The 24957-nt window shown below is 39.2% G+C and overlaps 1 protein-coding gene across 5 annotated transcripts in view; it reads left to right on the top strand.

Moving 5' to 3' along the window:
• Nucleotides 1-24957, top strand: part of LOC102223759 (rho GTPase-activating protein 23-like) — a 109417-nt gene that overhangs the window by 48946 nt on the left and 35514 nt on the right. For 4 of the 5 annotated variants that reach the window (XR_002753362.1, XM_023340538.1, XM_023340536.1 and 1 more), the window contains exons 2-7: nt 1840-2031; nt 8667-8697; nt 10211-10306; nt 12598-12676; nt 12753-12813; nt 15544-16942. Coding sequence is in view for 4 of the 5 variants with exons in the window: in XM_023340538.1 (XP_023196306.1) it covers nt 1840-2031; nt 8667-8697; nt 10211-10306; nt 12598-12676; nt 12753-12813; nt 15544-16942 (1858 nt within the window). In the remaining variant the exon portion in view is untranslated. The remainder of the gene's footprint in view (nt 1-1839; nt 2032-8666; nt 8698-10210; nt 10307-12597; nt 12677-12752; nt 12814-15543; nt 16943-24957) is intronic. The other variant, XM_023340537.1, reaches the window with a different exon arrangement.

Genomic DNA, 24957 nt, shown 5'->3' with positions numbered 1-24957 from the left:
TGTATCCTGACCAAAATGAAGCCGATAGGTCGAAATCCCGAGGAGTTCATTAAAGTTTGAGGTCAGTAAAAGTGAAAAATCACCCAAATTTGCCCTCTGACCCAAAATGGCTGCCTCCCTATACATTTTATACACTTTCTTTTCTTGCCTTGGGGGAGATCTACCCGAGTACCGAATTTCAGATCTCTATGACTTATGGTTTGTCTTACCTCATGTTACCTCAGGGGCCACTGTAGAGCAGTTTGGCCTCGGCTACTTGCGATTCCACTGGAATCCAAAAACGTTAGTTGGGGGGGGGGGATTTTGGGTGAAGTTTGATGAGTTTTTGAATATGTTAAAGCCTCCAAAAAGCCGTGTACTTTGTCAAAAAAATAATAAGAAATACTGCAATTACAAAGGGCCATTTCAGCGCTTCACTGCTTGGGCCTAATTAAGCAAATCACAAAACACAAACAAATGTGTCTCAACTGAACATAGAAATAACTAAAATGGTAACAGATAAGGAAAAACCATAAAGAAATGATTAAGAAGAGAAAATAACACAAAGTATAAATCCAAATAACAAGGGACCATAACAAAGATTCTGAATAATCATCAAATTTATGCCAGGGGTAAGTCAATAAGTCAATAGTGATATGACAACAAACGTTATAATTTTGTACTGTTACTAATTTCACATTTTTGTTTCAAAAACATCAAGCATGTCAGCAAGTTCTATTTGATCTCATGTACTGCCACTGAAACATAGAACAAAGGTTGTAAGGACAGGGTAGTAATGTACATTTCAGCATCATAATCTATTTTATTGAGTGTATTGTATTTGTTATTTTGTTCATATAATTACTCATTTTGACTTTCATTCATGTCTTTTACCATCTGTCTAGGAACTGCAGGTGAAAAAATTGGCCTTCTTATTTACAGAAATGCTACTAATATGCATTGTCCCTGTAATAAATAAATACATTTTAAGAAGTTATACGTTCTGTCATCTTTAATCGGTGCAATATTTGAAGCCAAGGAGTAGGTCAAACTTTGACAGTAATTTTCAGGGTAATTTTTTAGGTCCATTTCATATTGTTAACCAGGGAGCTGGGAGCCCAGACCAAAGAAAAGCCAAACAATTCTATTTTAATCACAATGCAGTATATTAACTTAATACCCTAACTTTACAGTTAAAGCAACAAAGTTTAGAACAATCACTATGCAAGTGACTTTCAACTAAAAGTCCAAACAGCAATTGTTTTTTTTTATTCAACCTTTGTTTTGCCAGGTTAAAAAAAACACTTTTTCAAGAAAGTCCAGGACAAGAGGAAACGACAAATACAGCACAAAAAAATACACTGTTGAAGAAAATGTCAATCAGAAATAGAATAATTCTCAATGCATCAATATCTAACAAGTAATCAAGCCTCTTCTTTTGCCATTGTTCTCAGTATTTTCCACATTTGTGTCCTTGAGTTCAGATAGTTCCTGTTGTTCCAGGGTTTTTATTTATAGAGTGAGTTTGTAACTCTCCACTCATTGGGTGGATGTAATAAATGGGATTATGGGCGGGTTTGATGGGCCGCTGTGCAGGGAGGAAGTAACAATTCCTGCGTTGGGTGGATTTCTGCCCTGGTCATATCTGGGCAGAGTCAGAAGTGAATGATGAGAACCCACCCACTTCCAGCCAGTCACATTTCTGTAACATTTTTAAGCTGTGACTTAATCCACACTTCCACAGAACAACTTGGGTCCCATGAAAGTTCTAACGTTCACATGGTAACAGCTTTTCGGTGTTTGTTTTAGAATGAGTAGCAAGTAACATGTTTTATTTTTGTTCTGGTATCTGTTTTGTAGACTAAAGGCCAGAATGCTGGGATTGTGTCATCTGACAAAAACGGAAGCAACCAGCTGCCATCAACTGAAGTGGCAGCCATGTTGCAGGAAGGCCCACGGACCATTGTTCTCCAGAAGAACTCACAAGGTTTCGGCTTCACTTTGCGCCACTTCATTGTGTACCCACCAGAGTCGGCCCTCCAAAGCCTCAAGGTAGCAGACTGTGCAGTTACAATTGTTTTGATACCTCATATGGATGTAAACGTAGTTAACTTTATAGTCCAGTTTCAGCATTCATTTTTAGCTTATTTATGAAGTGAAACGCTCTTCCACATTTTAATAAACCAGCTAAAAACCAATACCATGAAAGTCATTAGGGAAGAAAAATAGACTTTATTGTGTTTCCTGCTCTTGTTTGTTGGTTTTCTTACTTGCTTTTTTGCTTCATTTGTTAGTCGTTTTTCTTTTCAGTAGCTGCATTTCCAGTGTGCACAAAACTTTGTCGACATTCTGCTAGCATGAAAAATGCACAATTTCACAATTGCAGTTTCCTTTGAATAAGTTATGCAATTAAAATTGCTTGTGAATAAGTTGATGAGCAGCCAGAGGAAATGCCAGTGTCTCATTGAGGCAGTTGAGTGATAAGCCCCTTAAATCTGAGAATGACTACATAAATATGCAGCAGTGGCGGTTTTACAGAAGAGTTGTGCATTCAACACCTTGTAATGACTGACTCAGCTTTACATGAACTGTGAAATGCTGAGAGACCCATGTTTGAGACAGCTTTGCATTGTCACTGAAAAAACACCTCATCCTAACAGAAAAATGTTTAATTGAAAAACTTATTTTTTTTTTTTAATTTCTGAGTTTCCATCAAGCAAATTTATTTTTGTAATTCCAGTTTGTGCAACTTTATGGTCTATGGAAACACAGTTGCTGTCACAAAGGTTTTTTATCTCTCCTCTGTCGACTTTGTACACCAATGTGCCCACGAAAGCTACTTCTTCTACTTGGTTGAAAAGGCATCGTGTTGATGAGTTTGGGCGCTGCTGGCAACTGAAGGCTTGTTTATTGTTCAAAATTGACTAGAAGCACTAGATGAACTGCTTTAATGAAAGAATGTGCTGTGGTTTAGACATGCAGAAGATTATGTAGGATAATTTTCATTTTGAATCTGTCTTACATTCTGAAAAAATATTTTTGAATTTATTTGCCTGTGATCTGCACAGCATACTAAAAACTTTGCTGTGCAAATTAATTAGATTTACTTGGAGGCATACCAACAGACCACAACATCCAGCTTTTGCTTATTTGCTTGAAATTATTTCCAGGCAAGGGTATTTTTAATTATTTGGACATTTTTCTGATTTGAAGAAAGACATTTGATACAAGAACAGCCTATTATTTTATATGTATGCCCATGGGTTAGGATCTTCAAGTCAGTCCTGCCATTTAAGTATTCCTTTAAATTAAAGTTCTGGAAATCTGCTAACCCTCATCATCACACCACTGTCATTTGTGGAGAAAATACACATTGAAACACATTTCTTTGCGTTTGACCATGGAGAGTATGAGGAACTGGGTCCTTTAATACAGACTGTTAGGTCCCTGTATGTCAGAGCTTGGTTCACTTTGCCAACAGTAAGTTGGACTTGTTTCTGGTGAGAGTTGGACTCTGCCAAGATTGCCCTTTGTCACTGATTCTGTTCATAATGTTTATGGACAGAATATCTAGGTGCAGCCAAGATGTTGAGGGGATCCATTTTGGTGGCCTTGGGATCACGTCTCTGCTTTTTGCAAATTATGTGGTCCTACTGGCTTCATCAAGTCGTGATCTACACAGGGTTTGTACAGGTCATGGAAAACCTGGAAAGTCATGAAATTTAATTTTTCCATTTTCAAGACCTGGAAAGTCATGGAATTTCATTTCAAGTCATGAAATGTCATAGAATTTGCAAACAAGGGCAAAAAATGCTGTTTTTCTCCCTGTGGTGCGTGTGTTTCTGTGGTTCTCGTCTCTGACTCTACCCCATTTGGTCTCGTTTCTGTGTCGGACACTGAGGATCCAGTATTCCATTTCAAGACTGGTGAAGAACACAATTCAATCAATCAATCAAATTTTATTTGTATAGCACATTTCAAAGTGCTTTACATCATTACAAACACAGAAACACAATGCAACGTAGAATCAACAATAAAAACACGACATTAAGTCAAGTTCCATCAATAAATTTGTAATTGATTACAGTTCAAATACAATTCTAAACAGGTGGGTTTTTAGTTGAGAGAGTTTAAAAGAAGCCAGTGTTTCAGCTGTTTTACAGTTTTCTGTCCACTTTATTTGTCAACATCCTTGTTTTCACTGAATACAAAGCATACTGATTCAAATCCAAGAAATAATGTGACTTACTAATTACGTGTTTCAGTTACTGCTGTCATCCATTGCCTCCCCTTTTGACTTGCACGCGGCGTACAAGACAGTGTTTTCCTCGAAGCGGGAGAAGATGTCTCTAATCGCCGGTAATAAGCGATAAGCATCAGTGAGTAATTTCTCACAATGGCGGACAAAAAAAAATATGGCAGCAGAGCACAGGAAAGAAAAAGAAGAGTGTGACAGAGAGGTGATGAAGAAAATATCCAAGCTAAGAGGGGTAGGGATAATCCGTGCTTATCCTGCGCTTTGGGTAAAAACTGAAAAGTTCATTTGGGCTTACTGGGCTGATCAGGAAGCAAGGAGCTGTCAAAATATGGATGTTAATTTTAAAGCATCGGAACAGGTTTACAAAAAATCAAAAACGACCCTTCTCCAGATGGCATTTTGAAAGCCAGCTCGCAAGTGCTGAGTACATCCAAACACAGGCTGATTTATCCTCCATCCACCACAGCTGTGTTTTGCTTTGCATGTTGTATTTTTACCAATGCTAAAAGTCAGTGATGCTTTGAAACGCAACAGAACGATTGAAAGAGCCAGGAAACGGCAAAGGTCACTGAAAAATAATGTGACTGCTCTGCTCGCACGCAAACTTAAAAAGCTTTATGGTGCGTTCACACCAAATACATTTTGAGCATCAGACCCGCCTGATTTACATTCAAAGTCTACGTCCACCTGTCAAATATATTCAAGATGTTCAAGTACTTCTTTAATAACTACTAAATATATTTTCTTTGCAATACTGTAACGGTCTTTACATTGATTACAGTAATCAACTGGTCTACAGACAGATCAAAAAGAAAGCAATGGTGCACTAATTGCATTTTTTTGTCCAATCACCAATCTGTAAAAAACCTGACTTGCTGAAGAATAAATTTACGCATAAATTTACATAAGCTGCACACAGATTATTTTTCATTGTGTCAAAGTGTAATTTTGTCAGTGTTGTCCCATAAAAAGATATACTGAAATATCTGTAGAAATGTGAGGGGTGTACTCACTTTTGTGATACACTGTATATCTATGTCAGTGTGCTACGCGTCTAAAAATGCTACCATCATGTTTTCACACCGAAAACTATAGTGGGATGTTAATGTTAAATATTATCATCGGATAACATTCTTTGAGTGACGGTACTGAAGTGGAAACTTAGGAGTTATGCTTAGCTTAGCAATGGAACAATTTATAAACATGACAAAACCACAAGAAGATCACTTCCTTCATCAGAATAGAATACCCTTTTAAAATGAAAAGCTATTGCAGATGTATGCACTAATTATTAGAATATCCTACCTTTTAAAAAATATTTTAAATACAGAAATGTTTGTAAGAATAAAACAGTATCAGACAGGGGAAACAAGTTTTTATTTAAATTAAATTAAACACAGACATCTACAAATGCAGATCACCCTAACTCTTTTTTTGTATTAATATGTTGTATGGCAGTCTTTATCAAATGCAGCGCAGCCACAATGTGTCACTGAACTGCGCAGGTCACTGTGCACCTGAAATGACAGAATATGCTTAATATACACTAATATTACACCCCTATTACACAGCTTCAATCTCAAATAGCATTGCTACCAACGTGCTCTATTTACCACAGTTTAATAAAAGAGTGTTATTAAACTAAAATATTTTCAAGTATAGGGACAAAATAGCCCACAAAAACAACATATTTTACCCTGATTGACGGGGCCAACAATGAGCAATTCCTGTTTACAGTATACAGCATAGTAACGACATTGCAGATGGCAAACGAAAGCCATTTATAAATATGTTTACAAGCTGCCTGTCATGTAAACTTAAACCACAAAGTAATAGAATGTTGTAGAAAAAGTTACTTTAACAAGAGTCTGGGTGAGAAGAAAATAAGAATTTATTAAAACCTTGCAAGGTGAGAACAAAAGTATAGAGTCAAAGGAGTATGTCAAGTCTGCTCTGATTAACTATGGATTCTGGCTTCCGTTTATAGGTTCTGGTCAGCAGATCATATAGCAGCAGGTTGTCACCATCTCCGGGTGTTTCCCAACAAAGAGAAGAGAGGCTTGATATTACTCTAGGTGTGAATCCGTGATTGTTATGCATCAAGGATTCCATGGAGCCTAACACAGAGGTCTTGCCATTTGTCTATGGTTAAGGAAAGGGGGTTGTTATTTGATGCTAAAAAAATAAGTCTTAGTTCTGGGTTGGGGAAGTAACACTCAGATGGTCTCCAGGATCAAAGACATCCCCTGCTGTTATATGACATTGTAGAAGTCTATATGAGAGCAGCTTGATCAATCTCATGATAAAATCATGCAGACACAATCAAAAGCACAAGTAACAGCTCTACAACAGTAGAGCTGCATTCTGGGCATAACTTGGAGGAAATGACAATGCTTCCTTCTTCTAGTGTTTGTCTCCTGGATAATCAAAGGCTTATTTACAGCTCACACACTCAGCATGTGCACCTACAAGTAGTCAACTGCTGTGTTTTTGTTTTTGACCACTCCCATAGCAACATTATGGGCCTGCTGCAGGATTTTCTCATGTTGTGATGAATGACCGAATTAAAGTTGATGCATGAATAAAATTATTGGAGACAGACACACCACCACAGAGATGTTGACAGTTGCTTACCATAGAGACTGGTGGATGGACATTACTGTTGACCAAGGAGTTCCACTGACTTCTTCAGCCTCTTCTCTGGCCGATGGAATCAGTGTTAGAGGTGCTGCTTCTTTCCCATAGTCTGTTTGATTGTCTACATCTGAAAAAGACTCTGATTCAGCGATCAAGAGAATAGAATAATAATAATAATCTTTATTGTCATTATAGAAACTATGCAATAAATTACATGGATTATAATGAAATTGGGTGATAAATAGTACTATAGGGTATTTAATGCCCTTTTGGCTACCGGGTATAAACTGTTCTTCAGTCTGTTTGTTCTTTGCTTTAATGCTCCTGTATCTGCAGCCAGATGGCAGCAGTTGGAACAAATTGTGACCAGGGTGTGAAGAGTCTTTTAAAATGTTCTTGGCTTTCCTGAAGCAGTGGGAACTGTGAAGTTTTTCAAGAGAAGGCAGAGAGCAGCCGATAGTCTTCTGGGCAGATTTTACGATTCTCTGGAGTCTTCCTCTGTGCTGCTGTGCAGCTAGGGAACCACATACAGAGGCAATAGCAAATGATACTTTCAGTAGATCATCGATAGAAGGACACCAGCAGTTTTTGAGAAATATTGCTCCTCCTGAGGATTCTCAAGGAAATAGAGTCTCTGCTGGGCCAGTTCTGTGGTGTTTACATCCCAGACCAGGTTATCCATGATGTGAACTCCCAGGAAACGGAAGTTTGACACCCTCTCCACTGGTTGTCTACTGATGTTTAGTGGTTGAGTGTCTCTTTTCCTTCTCCTAAAATCCACAATATCTCCTTGGTCTTGGTTGTGTTTAGGATCAGGTTGTTGTCTGTGCACTATGCTGTCAGTTGCTCCACTTTGTTCCTGTAGGCACACTCATCCCCCCCTAAGATGAGGAACACTACAGTTGTGTCGTCTGCAAATTTAACGAGAGTGGTACTTTGATGGACTGAAACACAATCGTGTGTGTACAGCGTAAAGAGCAGAGGGCTCAGTACACAGCCCTGAGGAGAGCCAGTACTGATGTTGATGGCTGAAGAGGTATGGGGACCCATTCTGACTCTTTGCTTGCGATCTGTCAGGAAGTCTTTAATCCAGCAACAGGTGGAAGAGGGGATTCCTAGGTCAGCCAGTTTACACACTAATCTGTCAGGGAGGATGGTATTGAATGCCGAGTTGAAATCAATAAAGAGGATGGGTGCATAGCTCTCGGTGCTCCAGGTGGGACAGGACAGCATGCAGTGGAAACGGCATCTTGAGTTAAAAATCGCATTTATATGTGTTTTTACTATGTTAAAGTGCAGAGTGTAATGTAAAGTGTGCTACATTCCTGAGCAGCGGCTGGTTCAGCTAACTAAAGGGAAGTTAGTGCTAAATGGATTAATGTGTGAAATAAGCTATTGATTTCTTGTCCTTTGACCTCTTGCAGGTCCTTCAATAACAGCTTAGACCACAGGAAGCTACACAGGTCTCATCCAGTAGCCATGGTGTAGAGCAGAAGTCCCCACTGCCCCTGCATGTTGTAGGTGTTCCCCTGCTGCTGCACACATGGCTTAAATGAATGAATGAGTAACTAGCAATTTAAAGCATGCCGAGGAAGTAATGCAATCATCTGAATCGGTTGTGCTGGAGTAGGGAAACATCTAAACCATGCAGGACTGTGGGCCCTGAGGACCAGGGTGGGAGACCACTAATGTGTAGCACTGGGGGAAAATCTGAGCTCAGTAGCACCTCTCTGTGTCCGTCCTGCCTAATGATTTTTCTTTCTTTCTTTTTTCTTTTTTTACTTTCCCACAGGATAAAGAAAATAAAAATTTACCAGGAAAAGGTGAGTGTTGTATGTCTTTTTACCTTAAACAGCAACAACTTTATTTGGTATTAAGGTTTGGCGCTAACAAGCTAAGGCAACAAGAGCCGGAACCTTTATTTTGTTTTGGCACTTGTTGCCTGTGTTTTGTGCATGCAGCTCTTAATAACTAGTATTATTATGTAATCACTGTTTCTTTTTCCACCTCAACACTCTCTGGGTTTGATTAAAATCCAGCCTGGGTGTAAATGATAGAAAATTAATGTGAATAAACTTCCAGGTCAAAATAACTACGGTACATCTGTTTCTGTAAATAACCCCAGGTTAAGCTCCTTATTTGTATTGTTGCCTTTATTTTGTTTTGTTTTGTGTAGTATATGGTTGACCTTCGGTTTTTGATTTGATGTTTTTATTTTGATGAGAGAGCTTCCGTTTTTTATGTTGTGGAGCAGCAGCTTAGCAACAGAATGAATGGAAGACAAGTTGCAACAGTGTTATGAAAAAATTTATCTCATTAGCAAACCCCTTGATTGAGGCACAAGGTATGTTTATTTTGTAAATAAGGATATTTCTAATATTGATTTGTTGGAATTGTGAAATTGCTTTATTGTAATCAAATAGGGTATAGTTTTTGAATCAGTTATTTTAGGGATGAACATTATTTTTAGTTTTCAAACGTTATGGTTATAAGAACGTGGTTTGTAGCTTGCACTGTCTTTTTTTGTGTGTGTTTGTGCATGCAGCTCTTACGGTGAAACTTATGGTTTACTTCCAATAAACCTGGCTGTTCATCAGTAAAGCCAAAATCTTTCATTTGGGGGGGGGGCTGCTACAGTTTCTATTCTGGAACTACACATTGGAGAAGTTGTTAACTCTGTTGCTTTGCAGCATCAAAATCTTTTGTTTGCATCCATCGTAAGGATGAATTTTTCCGTGTATTCCGGATTCCTCCCACAGTCTAAAAATATTCATATTGGGTCAGTGGTCTCTCTAAATTGCCCCTTGCTATGATATCATGTTGGTGTATTTGTTTGTCTAGTTGTTTTGGTATTTATTTATAAAAATTAAGTGAAAATGCATAATAAACCTTACTGGGAAGACAGCAGCTTTAAATTTGACCCAAATAAAGCAGACATAAATGGAGTTTGGTGTGATGATTTGTTTTTGTTATTAGCCACCTTTATTGTCCCCAATAATGTCCTAGTTCAAATTCAGAAGGTTGTGGAGGTTTTAAACACAATGGACTCAAGTAAAGTTGGAGAAAAGAGATCAAGATGACAGAATGTTAGGATTATACAGTGAATTGTTAGTTGTTTATCTCATTATAACTGTACTACACATTCCATAATTATTCCTGATCATCTAAAGATGTATGTTAAAACAAACCTGCCTTACCGAGTCTTACAAAAACCATAAAAATGTACTTTTCTCAATTTTAATGAACGAAATTTAACTTTGGTATGTGGGGTTTGCTATGTGTATTTGGTTAAAAGTTTTCTGACCTGAAATATTACATGTCTGTGTTTCTTTAAAGTGGAGAGTCAGCAAGCTTGTTTGGAGCCAATGGACACCATTTTTGTGAAAAGTGTGAAAGAAAATGGCCCTGCTCAACAAGCTGGACTGTGTATTGGTAAAATGCATGCATGAACTCACTCCAACTAAAGTCTGAAATGAACCTAGAATATTTAAGAACCTGAGAGTTAATCCATAAAATGTTAAGATTGATTAAAACATTATACAAAACTTTTTTCAGGAACTCAGTTCAGTAAATGAAACACATTAATATAGATTAGTTTCATACATAATGTTTTCAAGCTTTATTTATTACTTCTGTTATTTTGATTTTCTGCTTATAGTTAAAAACTTAAAATTATAATATTATTTAAGACTAATGAAAAACATTTTTTTAATCCAGACGTAAAGGATTAACAAAAATGTTTAATACCTGCTTAAGGCCAAGGGAAATCAACTTTATTTATAAGAACTATAAAAACAGCAAAACTGACCAAAGTGCTGAACAAGATTGTTACTTTAAAAAGCTACTTTTAATCTGACAATGAGCTCCATTGGAATACCTCCAATTTATACTTTCAAGTCTGCACAGCACTGTTGTCTTGCAGCAAAAAGGTTCTGGGTTCAAATCCCAGCCCGGGATCTTTATGCATGGAGTTTGTATGTTCTCCCTGTGCATATGTGTGGGTTCTCTCTGGGTACTCCGGCTTCCTCCCAGAGTCCAAAACATGACTGATAGGTTGATTGGTCTTTCTAAGTTCTCCTTAGGTGTGCGTGTGCATGGTTGTTTGTCCTGTCTGTCTGTGTTGCTCTGTGATTGACTGGTGACCTGTCCAGGGTGACCCCAAGTCTTGCCCATTGACCTCTGGAGACAGGCACCAGCACCCATCATGAGCCCCCTAGGAATGGAAATGCTTTTCAAAATGCATGAGGTTTTTCCTTGGTTTTAATCAACAGGTTAAAAGTAATTGACTTTCTAAACAAAAGTACAGGTGCTGGTCAAAGAGTTTGAATATCACGAAAAAGTTAATTTAAATCAGTAATCCCATTCAAAAAGTAACATTTGCATATTATATTCATTCATTACAATTTCCAAAAAGGAATTTCGAGTGTCTTTTATGAGTAATCAAAGGCAACAGAAGCCTACACTAACAGGCCAGCATTTCAAACCTCGAAAAAGAGGTTGACTGATATGTTTCATATGTTTTTTTTAGTGTTGATTACTACTGACGACTAATGAAAACTCCAAATTCAGTATCTCAGAAAACTAGAATATTGGGAAAAGTTTCAATATTGAAGACCCCTGGTGCCACACACTAATCAGCTAATTAACTCAAAACTCCTGCAAAGGCTTTTAAATAGTCTCTCAGTCCAGTTCTGCAGGCTACACAATGATGGGGATGACTACTGACCTGACAATTGTCCAAAAGTTGACCTTTGACACTTTGCACAAGAGGGCAAGACAAACATCATTACTAAAGAAGCTGACTGTGCACAGAGTTCTGTGTTCAAGCACATTCATCGAGAGGCGAAGGGGAAGAAAAGGTGTGGTAGGAAAAACATGGACAAGCAGTCACGATAACCGCATCCTGTAGGGGATTGTGAAACAAAACCCATTCAAAAATGTTAGGGAGATCCACAAAGAGCGGACTGCAGCTGGAGTAGGTGCTTCAAAAACCACCACATAGATATATAAAAGACAAGGGTTTCAGCTGCTGCATTCCTTATGTCAAGTCACTCTTGAACAAGAGACGACATCAGAAGCATCTTGCCTGGCTAAAGACAAATAGGATTGAACTGGTGCTGAGTGGTTATGTTCAAAGTTATGTTCTTTGATGAAAGTAAATTTTGCATTTCCTTTGGAAATCAAGCTCCCAGAGTTTGGAGGAAGAGAGGAGAGGTCCCGAATCCACTTTGCTTAAGTTCCAGTCTAAAGTTTCCACAGTCAGTGATGGTTTGCGTTGCCATGTCATCTGCTGGTGTCGGTTCACTGTATTTTCTGAGGTCCACGGTCAATGCAGCCATCTACCAGGAAGTTTTAGAGCACTTCACGCTTCCTGCTGCTGACTAACGTTATGGAGATGCAGATTTAATTTTTCAACAGGACTTGGTACCTGCACACAGTGCCAGAGCACGAGTACTTTGTTTAAGGTCCATGATATCCCTGTTCTTGATTGGCCAGCAAACTCACCTGACTCACAAACAGAGAGGATAGACAGTATAATGATCAAATGAGAAAAACAAGGAAACAGCATTAGTCAAATATTCTATCTAAAGCCACAGTTTGTAGTTTACTGTGTTATTTCTGTAGTAATGTGGAAACCGTAACAAATTTTCAGTTTTCTCACTTTTCCACCAGATATTCCTGTTCAACCCTTCTTTGTATGTGTGTGCTTGTGGGTTCTCCAGGAGACCGACTGGTGAAGATTAATGGGGAGAGCATTCTGGGGAAAACCTATTCTCAGGTTATCACACTCATCCAAAACAGGTGTGGATCTCGTGTTAAGGTTTTGATGTGTGTTCTCATTTCCAATCTAATTGCTGTTTTTCATGTTTTCATTCAGTGAGAACCTTTTGGAGCTCATTATTATGCCAAAAAATGAGGATGTGTTGCAGTTGGTAAGTGTGAGTATTGCCTTTCTATTTTCTGCCTTGATTTTCTTTCCACCCTCTGAATGTGTGAAGCCATCAGTTAGCAGAGCTGAAGGAGCAACTCGATTCATTCAACAATAGTCAGTGTGTGTTTATCGACATAGCTGTTTGGATAAAGAGGGGTAAAAGTGACATCAATACACAAGAATGCCTTTTATAGATTTTTTTCCTACACTGTGCAGTTTTTATTCTATCTTTATTCATTTCTGTGGCTATTATTTTGCACTGTCCACTTCCTGTCGTGACAACTTAATTTTTCCACTTGTGGGACTAATAAAGGATTATCTAATCAGAAATCTGTAAATAAAGACTGCTGATAATCAAAATTATAATAATTCCTTCACTTTAACATTAAGCAGACAACACATTTTACAGTTTATATATTAAATCAGAATTAATACCCTCAAGGATAAAAAAAGATAAGCCCCATTTCTTCTATGTGACATTTTGCCTAAAAATATAAAGAATAGAGTAATGGGTTCAGTCTTATGGATGGTAGTTGGGGAGGTAAACATTCCCATGCACTTCATCCGAAGCCAAACAGTTGATGCGCGGTCACATGGTTTCAGGAGATTTGTATTCGCTCTCACCTTTCATACTCTGCCCAGCTCACCTGACGCCCCTCCTACAGATACAGTACAGACCAAAAATTTGGACACACCTTTTAATTCAATGAGTTTCCTTTATTTTCATCACTATTGACATTGTAGATTCACACTGAAGGCATCAAAACTATGAATAACACATGTGGAAATATGCACTAAACAAAAAAGTGTAAAACAACTGAAAATACCCCTTATATTCTAGTTTCTTCAAAGTAGCAACCTTTTGCTGTGATTACTACTTTGCACACACTCTGCATTTTCTTGATGAGCTTCAAGAGGTCGTCACCTGAAATGGTTTTCACTTCATAGGTGTGCCCTGTCAGCTTAATAAGTGGGATTTCTTGCCTTATAAATAGTCATGAAAATAAAGAAAACCCATTGAATTAGAAAGTGTGTCCAAACTTTTGGTCTGTACTGTATGTCACACCCCTACTTTCCGGGATTCCCCCTCTGTCCCAGCATCAAGGGCGTAGGTTTGGTCTAAGTTTTGGTAGGACCTTACAACTTACTGACCAACCACCCACCCACCCCCCACCCACCCGCACCGACCATTTTTGGCCAGTGGGGGGGGCATAACATTGGCTTAATAACCCCCTCGCCCCAACCATAACCATAACTTGATCATACATCTTGTGTATACAACCAGATACAGTCATACTAAGCAGATCAGTTTAAGAACACTTTACTTTTTCCTTTTCAAAATTCAGCAAACATTACAAGTAAGATCAAAAGAAATATCCTCTGGATCTACTGATTATACAACAAACACAATTGCAGATAACAACAAAAAATGACTTCTTGCACTTCAGGAAAAAGATCCAATTGTTGAGATATTATGATATTATGAACTAACACCTCACCTGGAGCCCTGAAGCTCCAGCCACCTCTCCATCGTTCTGCTCTGCCCCTTGCTCTGCTGTCTGAGCATCCTATGTGAAAAAATATTACATAATTAAAATTAACAGACCTATTCTACCTCACATTTAGTGCTGACCTTACTAAACACCGGACTTTACAACAAATGCGTTGCGTGATAGATATCTAACTTATGGGTCCACTCACTGTACTTACAGCCGAGGTAGCGAAATAACTTCTAATGTCTGTCGTCCTTTTCTTTTTTGGTGGCGACATGGTCTCGGAGACTCATAATAAATGTCAAACTCAGAAGGAGACGCGTTCACTTTCAGCACCATGGACCAAGCTTCCGTTCCGCGTGTGGCCAGCTGGCCGCCGCCTGTTGCAGCTAATCAAAGAACGTAGATCCACGTTCTGTGAGCCAACAGCGGCATGGGTCGTCATAGTTCAGAACAGCGAATTTTAAAATGAATGCTACCACTGCGTAGTATATTGAAATATTAAACTAATCAATGTAGATTTTCGTTTATTTATTTTGTTTTTGTTAAAAAATACATGTTTTTTTTTTTTTTAATTAATATGGCAAAAATTGATCGGGACTATTTTATATCCCTTGAATATTGGTTGTGACATGTCACGACCGTCCATACCCAAACCTACGCCCATGCCCAGCATCCTCTGTTTTGCTTTTAAAAAACAGCTACTGAGAGCTCCAGACATTTCTGCAGACAGCCTCCTTCATGACGTTACATTTTCCATCCAGGAGTTTGTAGCCACTTAACAGTTTTTTCAGGTAATTGGTGAAGAATCGTACAAATGTACATAATTCCTGATATACATTTAGGATAAACATTCCTCAAAATTATAAACCAGATAGTGGAAGCAGACTGAAGAGAAATATAAACATTGCTGTCCCCATTGCATTTCTGTATAAAACACGGCAACAAACTTCTGACCAATCAGACAACACTTTGCACTCTGTTGTAGATCGACCCGTGCCTGGTGTTGAGTTTGGCAGGCAAATGGCTCTCTGTGAACAGAACAGAGAGCATTTTGCTTGATCAATTTTCATCACAAGTCGGCATCAATGAAAGCCAATTTGGACATTCAGATGAAGTATGTTGGGGCCACAAGAGCTTAGCCAGTTTTGGTTCAACAAGAATATTTAATCAAAAGGAAATAAAAAGGAAATATGCTTGTTGTTTATGGTTTTCATTGTATCCTTTTCCTTACACCTCCTCAGGTGTACTCCCAGAATGTCAACTCCAAAGGTGTTAAACCGTACTCAGGTGAGACCCAGAACCTTCCAGAACCTCTGCATCTCTGCTCCCTGGCCTCTGGTGTGAGCTCCACCATGCAGCATCCCTCTTCCAACCCTCTGGACAACTGGCCACACAATGGCAGAAGTGCCGTCTCACCACTGGAGAACCAAGCCCCTGCTACCTCTACCTCCACCTCTGGCCAACCACAAGCTCCAGAGGATTCCAGCAGACATTTTGCTCCACCATGGCAACAACAGGACTGCAATTATGCAAGCCTGAATGCATTTGACTTCCATTTTGCTAACCATAATGCTGCCATCACCTCTGCAACGCTGCCTCCACCTCGAAGGAGCAGACTGCAGGCCTCTTCACGTGCTCACAGCGATGCACTCTACCACCAGGCTCTGTCAGACTGGTACTACAGCCAAGCAGAGACAGCAGAACACATTTCCCCCCAACATTTAAGTGTATCTCAGGACTATCTAGCCGAACCGCACCTGGGTTCGGCACCCAGGCCCAGATTTATACCCAGCCCTACGACCTTTGCAGAACACCACAGAAGAGAAACTTTCCTTCATCATCAGCGAGCAGCAGGTGCTGTGCATGACTCCTACTGGCAAGGAGACTGCGACGCTGGATTGGGTACTGCTAGCAACTCATGCTCAGAGAGTCTGTTGGCAGCCTATGCTGAATATGAGCACAATTATGGGCGCTCCGTGGAAACACTGGCAGAGGCCTCGGCTCTGGTCTCACAACATTATGAACAGACTTCATCAAATTCCCACATGACATGTAAAAGAGAACAGAAGAAGCAGATGGCTCCAGAAGGACATGAACATAAAACTACAGTGTTGGCTTCCCCCACTGTGCCACTTGGCCACATGCAGTCAGCTCAGCAGGTGGCAGAGCCCCAAACAAGATGGCTGGAAGAAGAGGAAGTGGTGGACTACAGAAGCTACAGCCCCTCATTTTACCACAAAGAGGGCCATCTCCTCCAGCAGGCCCACTCTTTCAGAGAGCCTGCTTACAGTGGCCCTCACCTCAACTGGGGGTCTGGCACCAGAAGAGAGAGTGCCTTTTCCCGTCTCCAGTCTACTCCTGCACCCCGGACTTTAGAGGAGAAGACGAAGCAGCTAAGAGATGACAGAGAGGTCATCTCCTCTGTTTCCCCAGTTCAAGAGGTGGTCCTGAGGCAAAGGCCCCTGTTTACCTGTCAGACACCCTTTCAGGCTAACTCCACTCCCACCGTATCACCGGAAGCATCTGGTTGGATCCCTGCAGCCAGAACAATTCCTGTCCCTCAAGAAACTGGGTCCAGCCGGAGCGTTAATAGTAGCCTTGCCCATGCCTTTAATTCCCTCTCTTCCATTCCCTTCATAGGTTAGTAAGTTTTTCTCTGTCGCAAGCAACACACAGCTTTCCATAATACATGCAGAAGAATCTTCAAAATGTCCCAGATCATACTTTTGGTCTGTATAGTACATAGTATCTCTGGTCAGGTTTATGTACTGTATTGTCTTGTGGCATCATCAGTCTTCAACAGCAGAAATGCTGTTTGTTGCTGAAGAACTCTTTATTATTTTTCACCCTAATTACATTTCTGTAAATATGTAACCTCCACATTCTTTTTCAGCTTTTTAGGGAGCCTTAAATGTTTCAGATCAACAAACAAATGTTAATACCAGACAAAAATAACCTGAGTAAAGTAAGCTAATTTCTTTAAATCCAATAATTTATTGAAGCTGCAACTTTTATAAAAATATATTTTTTATGGTTACTAACACTGTCATATCTTTATATACAGTATGAGACAGATAATCTGTCTCCTCTCTGTGGTCCTACTGCTGCCTGCAAAAATACTCAGCTTGGTCAGAAACAACCAGTCAGAGCCAGGAGGAGAGCATTAGCATGGTCTGTCACACTCTTGTTTACTGTGCAGAGAAATAATTCAGTTACAGCAAAACTGTTTATCCACCATCATGGGGGGCCATGTTAATTAGTCTGAGCATTCATGGTAGGCTCCGTTGTGGAGAAGGACATGTAGTGAAGCAGAGAGCGAAGGGAAGGCAGTGGGCAACACATAAACAATGGTGATTGACAGCATTAAGGCCTTATTCCTGGCTCTGATTTGTTGTCTGTGACTGAGCAGTGAATTTTTGCCAGTGGCAGTTCGACTACAGGGAGGAGGCAGAGGAGTAAATGTTTTTTTTCACAGATTATGAGTCTCATATTATACTCTCAGGAAAAATAAAACAGTTTGAAAAAACTTTAAGTAGAAAAGCTTTGAAAACCAACCTGGACATAATGTAAAGGAGTACTACCATGGATACCATGATACCATATTGATTTGGTTTCTAGTCAGTTTATTCTTGGAGTAATCTTGGTTGGGAAGGTTCACCGCTGTTCCATGTTGTCTTTCTTTCTATTAATATTTAACACCGTAGATCAGGGGTGCCCAAAATCAGTCCTCGAGGGCCGGCATCCTGCACGTATTAGTTCTCTCCCTGATAGTACCAACAACCTTTTCAGCATGTCAATGTTCTTCTTAGACCTTCTAAGGAGCCATCATTTGATCCAGGTGTGTTAAACCAGGGAGAGAACTAAAACATGCGGGACGCCGGCCCCCGAGGACCGACTTTGGGCACCCCTGCCTTAGATGGAGTAGCTTGTCAGCAAATAAGCAATTTCCCCTTGGGGATCAATAAAGTAGATTCTGTTCTCTATTCTATTCTATTTCTATAGACAATTGTTGTTACTGTTTTCATTTGAGTCCCAAAGCCATAGCATAGGCTTTGCAAAATCGTTTCAGACTGATATTTGTCAGCTTTTCTTGTCAGTTCTTATATTTCTTTAGATTTGCGGATGATGTGTTACTTTTTGGGATCCTTCTTTTTGTCAAACATCTTGTATTTAATATATTTTTTATTGTTCTCCTTTTACATGTCTGGTAGCAGTGTGTGAAATTACTTTCAGCTTTTCAAACAATATGGTTATCAAACTTGTTCACAATTTAACTATAAAACATTTCCCTTTCCCAACTGCCCAGAGTGTTTTAAATATTTAAGTTTTCCTTTCTAAATAAAATGTACAAACTACACTCTGTATTTACTCAGGTTATTTTGTTAAATACTAAAATGTCTTTACTTATCGGAAAGATTTAACTTTAACACAAATCAAAAACAAAAAAATATGTATAAGAGTAAATATTTTTTCACAGCACTGTATAATTGTTCCATTCCCTTTTACCTATGCTATACCAATTGCATAATATCCTTGAATCTTACCATGTGTTGTGCATGTGCACTAAAAAAATCAGCACCTACAGAGGTAGAGGCCCAAACAGTGAACGTTGTTAGAAACAGAACGTCTGTGGAGGCAGGAAGAGTTTCTGCTCTTCCTGTTTTTGTTTGTTTGTTTGCTTTGCTGTCTTAACTGAAGCTGTAGCTTTAAAGAAGGAGGAATGACTGATTGAACTATCATGCTGTTCACGCCAGAAAACTAAACAACGGAAGGTGACCGTTTAAATCTAAGTAGGTGTCAAGATGCAGCCATCTTGACAAACAAACAGGATATGCAGCATCATCAGTTTCTCTCTGCTACCAACTGATTCTGTCATCAGGCAATAAAAAAAATGCTCAGTTTCTAACAGTTATTTAAATAGTTCATGATCTTAACATGTTAGCAGGTTAATGCACCTCCTAACACAAATAAGTGTTTCTTTGTACAAATCTAGTACAAATAAGAAACTGCTGCCAACAACCTCTGCTTTTTGCATGTCTCTGTTTTGTCAAACCCCAGTTGCTCGTGGCAGACGGCCGCTTTTACTGAGATACAAAGAAATGGGTTTCCTGTGAGATGGATCAGAAACTGAAGCAAACTGAAGAAGAAAACACAGAAATAACTAATAACACACAGAATGACCCAACACAGGCTTACTGTTTATTCACTTTGAAAGTCTTCCTGTTCTGAAGCTATGCTTAACTTTTAGGGATGACTTCTGCTTCGGTAGAAGCTTGCCTTCATAGAAATGAACCAAAACCCACATGTGTGTTTTCTGAGTCCGTGTGTTCTGTGTGTGATTGTTCTTCTGTGACCCCATGTTGTTCACCTGTAATGATGGCCTTCCAGATTATCCTGTCAGTCCCAGTGTTGACCACCAAGCCAGCAGGCTTGGTCCCAGTGTGTCGGCTGACTCTGTTGTGTCCAGCGGGACTGGGGTCACCTTCACCTCTGTGGCCCCGTCCTCCGTCTCCCCCCGGTCCTACTTCGCTCTCAGGACTTCAGTGAGTCCCACTGACCCTCTAAAGAAATGTCATCCTGTTATTAACTTCAGGTTAGCAGAATAAAAACACAATCAGGTTTCTAGTATAGATGATCCCATTCATCCCCACATCAAAAAACACCTCACCGATCAGACTTCTGATAACACTTCAATACACTTATATAAATTAGTGTTTTAATTGTTCTTTCAAAATATCACAATATGAATCTGATAGTAATCCAGAGAATGAATATGGATAATGTGTCTTGTGCATGGCTAGTATCAGAAAGCAGATACGTCTTTTATAAGACTTATAAAAGTTGGATCATTTACTCTTGACTTATTAACTACTTATTAATGGTTATGCAAGAAAATGCATCAGGTACATTAATTAAAACTTTCTTGTTCAATCTCAAATCCATCAAAAAGAATCTGAAGGGTAAATTCCCCTTATACAAAAGCACTGAGAGGAACATATAAACTTCACCCTATTTATAGAATTGCATATTAATGTGCAATATGCACAGTGTTTTCTGCATAGGATTTCATTGCATCTACTCATAAAAAAGAATCAATTGATGTATTAGTAAACATTCTAATACATTTGACTGAATGTTACAGAGCAAAGATCATTGAGATTATATCCCTTAACTGTTAATATTTTGTCTATCGCCACATAGAGAAACACAAGAGGATATTATATCACAGGTATAGTGTAAGGATGTCAAAAAATGTACCCAATGACTATTTTAGAAAACAAATAATAAGCAGACATACGGAACAAATGCCATATTTAAAAACAGTCAGTAAAGGAAACTTGATTAGTTTTGAAATAAAACTTTAAACGTAATAGATGGACTAGATATAAACCAGATGCCAAATTGCAAAGGTGGCCAGAATTAGGAGTCCTCTGGCTTCTGAACATGAGATACTTCAATATGAATATTATTTAAACAGGTGTTGCCTGTTTAAATAATAATGGTAGTGTTGCTGTTGCTCATTTTGGTCTCTTCAGTCAGAACAGCTTGTATTTTACATTCTACACATATATCTGTTTACAAAATTCATATTTTGGTACATTTTAGTACCCTTCAAATCAGAAATCGATGCTGCGCAGGCTACTAGGTAGTTTACTACGTAAAGTACAATGGAGAGAAAATAGCCTCAAAATACTTGTGCGTGTGTAATACTGGATTTGTAATCCATGTAAGCATCTTTGTGTGTAACTTCAGATAGTTGTATCAGTGAAACATAATATCTACTGCAGTGTACACAGAGCATGAGAAGAACAAAGAACTATGAGGGGCCGTTTAGGACAAAATTTACGTTTTGTCTCTCACACACTACCAAAAAGTCTCGCATACTCCAAAAAAATAGCCACGCACACTCCATGAAATTACGTTTTGTCTCTCACACACTACCAAAAAGTCTCGCATACTCCAAAAAAGTAGCCACGCACACTCCAAAAAATTACGTTTTGTCTCTCACACACTACTCACTGTATGTTCTATTACTTAGTATATTTGTGCTTTTAAATATATATAGAACGTTTAACTTTCTTGTAGATTAAATGTGCTATAGAAATAAATGAATCTGATTGATTGATTAAAAATAGCAAAATTGCTGTAGTACAATCTGTCCACTGGGTGCCAGTATTACAGGAATTATTAACCGGCGCCAACTAGTGCCGAAGAAGAAAGAGTTTGCTATACCGAACATGGCTAACTCTAATTCGAAACGAGAGAGAATTGGTCAGGCAGCTGCCATTTTAAACACCATTCTATCTTCTCCGGAGGCAACCAGCACTTTGACAGGCGCATTAAACGATTCAACGACTGCCCGTAGTGCTACAGTAGATTCAGAACTCTCATCTCTGTTCCGTTCCGGAGCGGCCAGAGAAAGTTGTGCGGTGCCGGTGCCACCAGATTATCAAGGTAAACAATTGCTTTTATTATCACTTTGTTGTTGTTGAAGCGGTACAGATATAGTTTTAAAAAATAATTCTGTAATCTTTATTCACTCGCCTCACCACCGCCACCTCATATCCTATTCCTCACTTCCTCTCCTGTTTCATGACAGGATCGAGCTCCGGGGTTCCCAGACCCCCGCGTTATCAAGTGCAACAGTCTTTCGGACCTTGGTCTTGTACATGAAAAAGAAGGTAATATTGTTTGTTGGTTTGAAATCGTTATTATTCATTTGGATCTGCACAGATGACAGTAGACTTTGCCTTGATAATTGGCGGGTCCTCAATTCCAGTTTTCTTAGACCATGTCCCACAAATTGTCCCTAATCATGTCCACAACTAGCATCCAGGCTCTCTACCGTCCTTCTAATGGCCCCAGTAATTGGCTTATACCTAACTGTTATATTTTTGCCTTGCCTTCAACACGCATGTATCTCGAAGGACACTTTCCCTAAAGCGCTGTGCTTCAAGATTCCTGGTCTACATGTTTAACATGGGCTGCATTACAGTGTTGTCTTCATTCTAATTCAATCCTCATGCTCTGCATAACATGTTTAGGATCTTGCTGTGATATTGGGGTTTGTCACCTATTAAGTACACTTCCCTTGTTTCTCAGACCCAGAGGTGTCCCATACCACGAATGCTTTAACAAAGAAGTAATACTCCTTCCAAATCCAACTTGGGAAGTGATTTGCCAGCCACCTTTAAAGCAATACTTGCATGAGAATGGTCACATATTGAGTGCTTTTGAGTTCCATAAGACTTGGGACTTTCAGATGGTGATCCAGCAAATCAGAGAGGGCTTTGCCTCTAAAATTCCTCAAAATGTCAGGTAAGTGTATGTTTCTATTATTGTATTCTGTTAGTGTTTTGAAAGTAATTCATTCAAATAATGATAATTTAAATGAAAATCCAATTATTTAGCCTTCAGATCCTCATGGGTTGCGGAAAGAAATTGATCAGCCCAAAACTGCAACACGGTCAACAACTCAATGGTCAGCTGATTCAAAAGGTTTTTAAATCAAAGGCTCTGTATGTCAGACCATCAGAAACACTTCTTGTAAGTTTTTGTGTTTCAATTTGTTACTGTCGTTTTGGCTCTACACGATTTGATATTGACCATTATATGCATTTGCTATGTTATCTTGATATATTTAGAAAAAAAGGCATTATTTTTGCTTTATAGCACCATTACCTACAGGATTCATGTTTATTTTATTGTTTGCCATATTGATAGTCCATAAAGAAATGTTACCATATTATCTCAAACATGTTTTTTCAGAGAAAGAAATTAGGACTTACACGTGTTTTTTTTTTTTTTTTTCCAAATTACATGTTGACTGTGCTAAATCTTAAAGGAACCTCCTGAAGTAAGCAGTGAAACAACATATGAAACATCTCTACGGCTTACCAGAGCCACAACTAGACGTAGACAACAGAACACTATCGAGACCATCTTCTGCAATGATTCGGAGAGTGCAGATGAAGTAATGCTGGGAGAGACAAATTCTACCTATGGCCAAACTTATACAGGCAATCTGACTTCTGTTGAAAATCCAAGTCAGTCATCTGCCATTGTGCATCCTACACCTATCAGTTCCAGTTCACCTGCTACAGAATTTGTTTCCGATGAACGCTGTCAAGACGAACCTACAGCACACGCATCTGGCAACTACTCAACTTATTTGTCTGTGATGTGTCATGTTTCTGATCTGTCCTCTGAGGATGAGGAAATGAATCATGCCATTCTGGCCAGTATTGAAACTCACTTGTGAGTATCTATTTAAGAAATTATTTCTGTATGCTTTGTCTTGCAGCTTGGTAATGTATATGTTCTGGTTATGTGTGCCATATGTTCTTTCCCTTTGAATTGAGTCTATGCATTGTAGAGCATCCCTAAAAAATTGTTGAACATCACCTTCACTTATTCCAAATGTAAATAAAGGTAGTAAACACAGCTGTAGCTGCACAACTAAGAAGACTGCAAGCTTCATTAAGACTGTATGTCTGCAGCTCAAATAAGATAAAATAGCTGGTTTTCACTTTAAATCTTCTGTTTAACTCCGCCAGAAGAAATTCTTGAAGCAGGAACAAAACTCCTGTGGTAAAAAGGGTGAGAAGGAGAGAGATGGAAAGAAAGTCAGTTTCAATAACTTTACAAATTACATATAACCCTAGTCTGAGAAACAAGGGAAGTGTACTTCATAGGTGCACTTCCTTAATAAGAAGTGCACTTCCGATCCAAATGAATAACAACGATCCTGCAGTGGGTCCTGCTGCATGATGGCCATCATCCTGCTGCAGGATGCATAACATGTTTAGGATCACAGCAAGATCCTAAGCATGTTATGCAGAGCATGAGGATTGAATTAGAATGAAGACAACACTGTAATGCAGCCCATGTTAAACATGTAGACCAGGAATCTTGAAGCACAGCGCTTTAGGGAAAGTGTCCTTCGAGATACATGCGTGTTGAAGGCAAGGCAAAAATATAACAGTTAGGTATAAGCCAATTACTGGGGCCATTAGAAGGACGGTAGAGAGCCTGGATGCTAGTTGTGGACATGATTAGGGACAATTTGTGGGACATGGTCTAAGAAAACTGGAATTGAGGACCCGCCAATTATCAAGGCAAAGTCTACTGTCATCTGTGCAGATCCAAATGAATAATAACGATTTCAAACCAACAAACAATATTACCTTCTTTTTCATGTACAAGACCAAGGTCCGAAAGACTGTTGCACTTGATAACGCGGGGGTCTGGGAACCCCGGAGCTCGATCCTGTCATGAAACAGGAGAGGAAGTGAGGAATAGAATATGAGGTGGCGGTGGTGAGGCGAGTGAATAAAGATTACAGAATTATTTTTTAAAACTATATCTGTACCGCTTCAACAACAACAAAGTGATAATAAAAGCAATTGTTTACCTTGATAATCTGGTGGCACCGGCACCGCACAACTTTCTCTGGCCGCTCCGGAACGGAACAGAGATGAGAGTTCTGAATCTACTGTAGCACTACGGGCAGTCGTTGAATCGTTTAATGCGCCTGTCAAAGTGCTGGTTGCCTCCGGAGAAGATAGAATGGTGTTTAAAATGGCAGCTGCCTGACCAATTCTCTCTCGTTTCGAATTAGAGTTAGCCATGTTCGGTATAGCAAACTCTTTCTT

Source organism: Xiphophorus maculatus, chromosome 10, assembly GCF_002775205.1.
Source record: "Xiphophorus maculatus strain JP 163 A chromosome 10, X_maculatus-5.0-male, whole genome shotgun sequence".
Taxonomy (NCBI): domain Eukaryota; kingdom Metazoa; phylum Chordata; class Actinopteri; order Cyprinodontiformes; family Poeciliidae; genus Xiphophorus; species Xiphophorus maculatus.
This window is presented reverse-complemented; position numbering and strand designations above follow the sequence as displayed.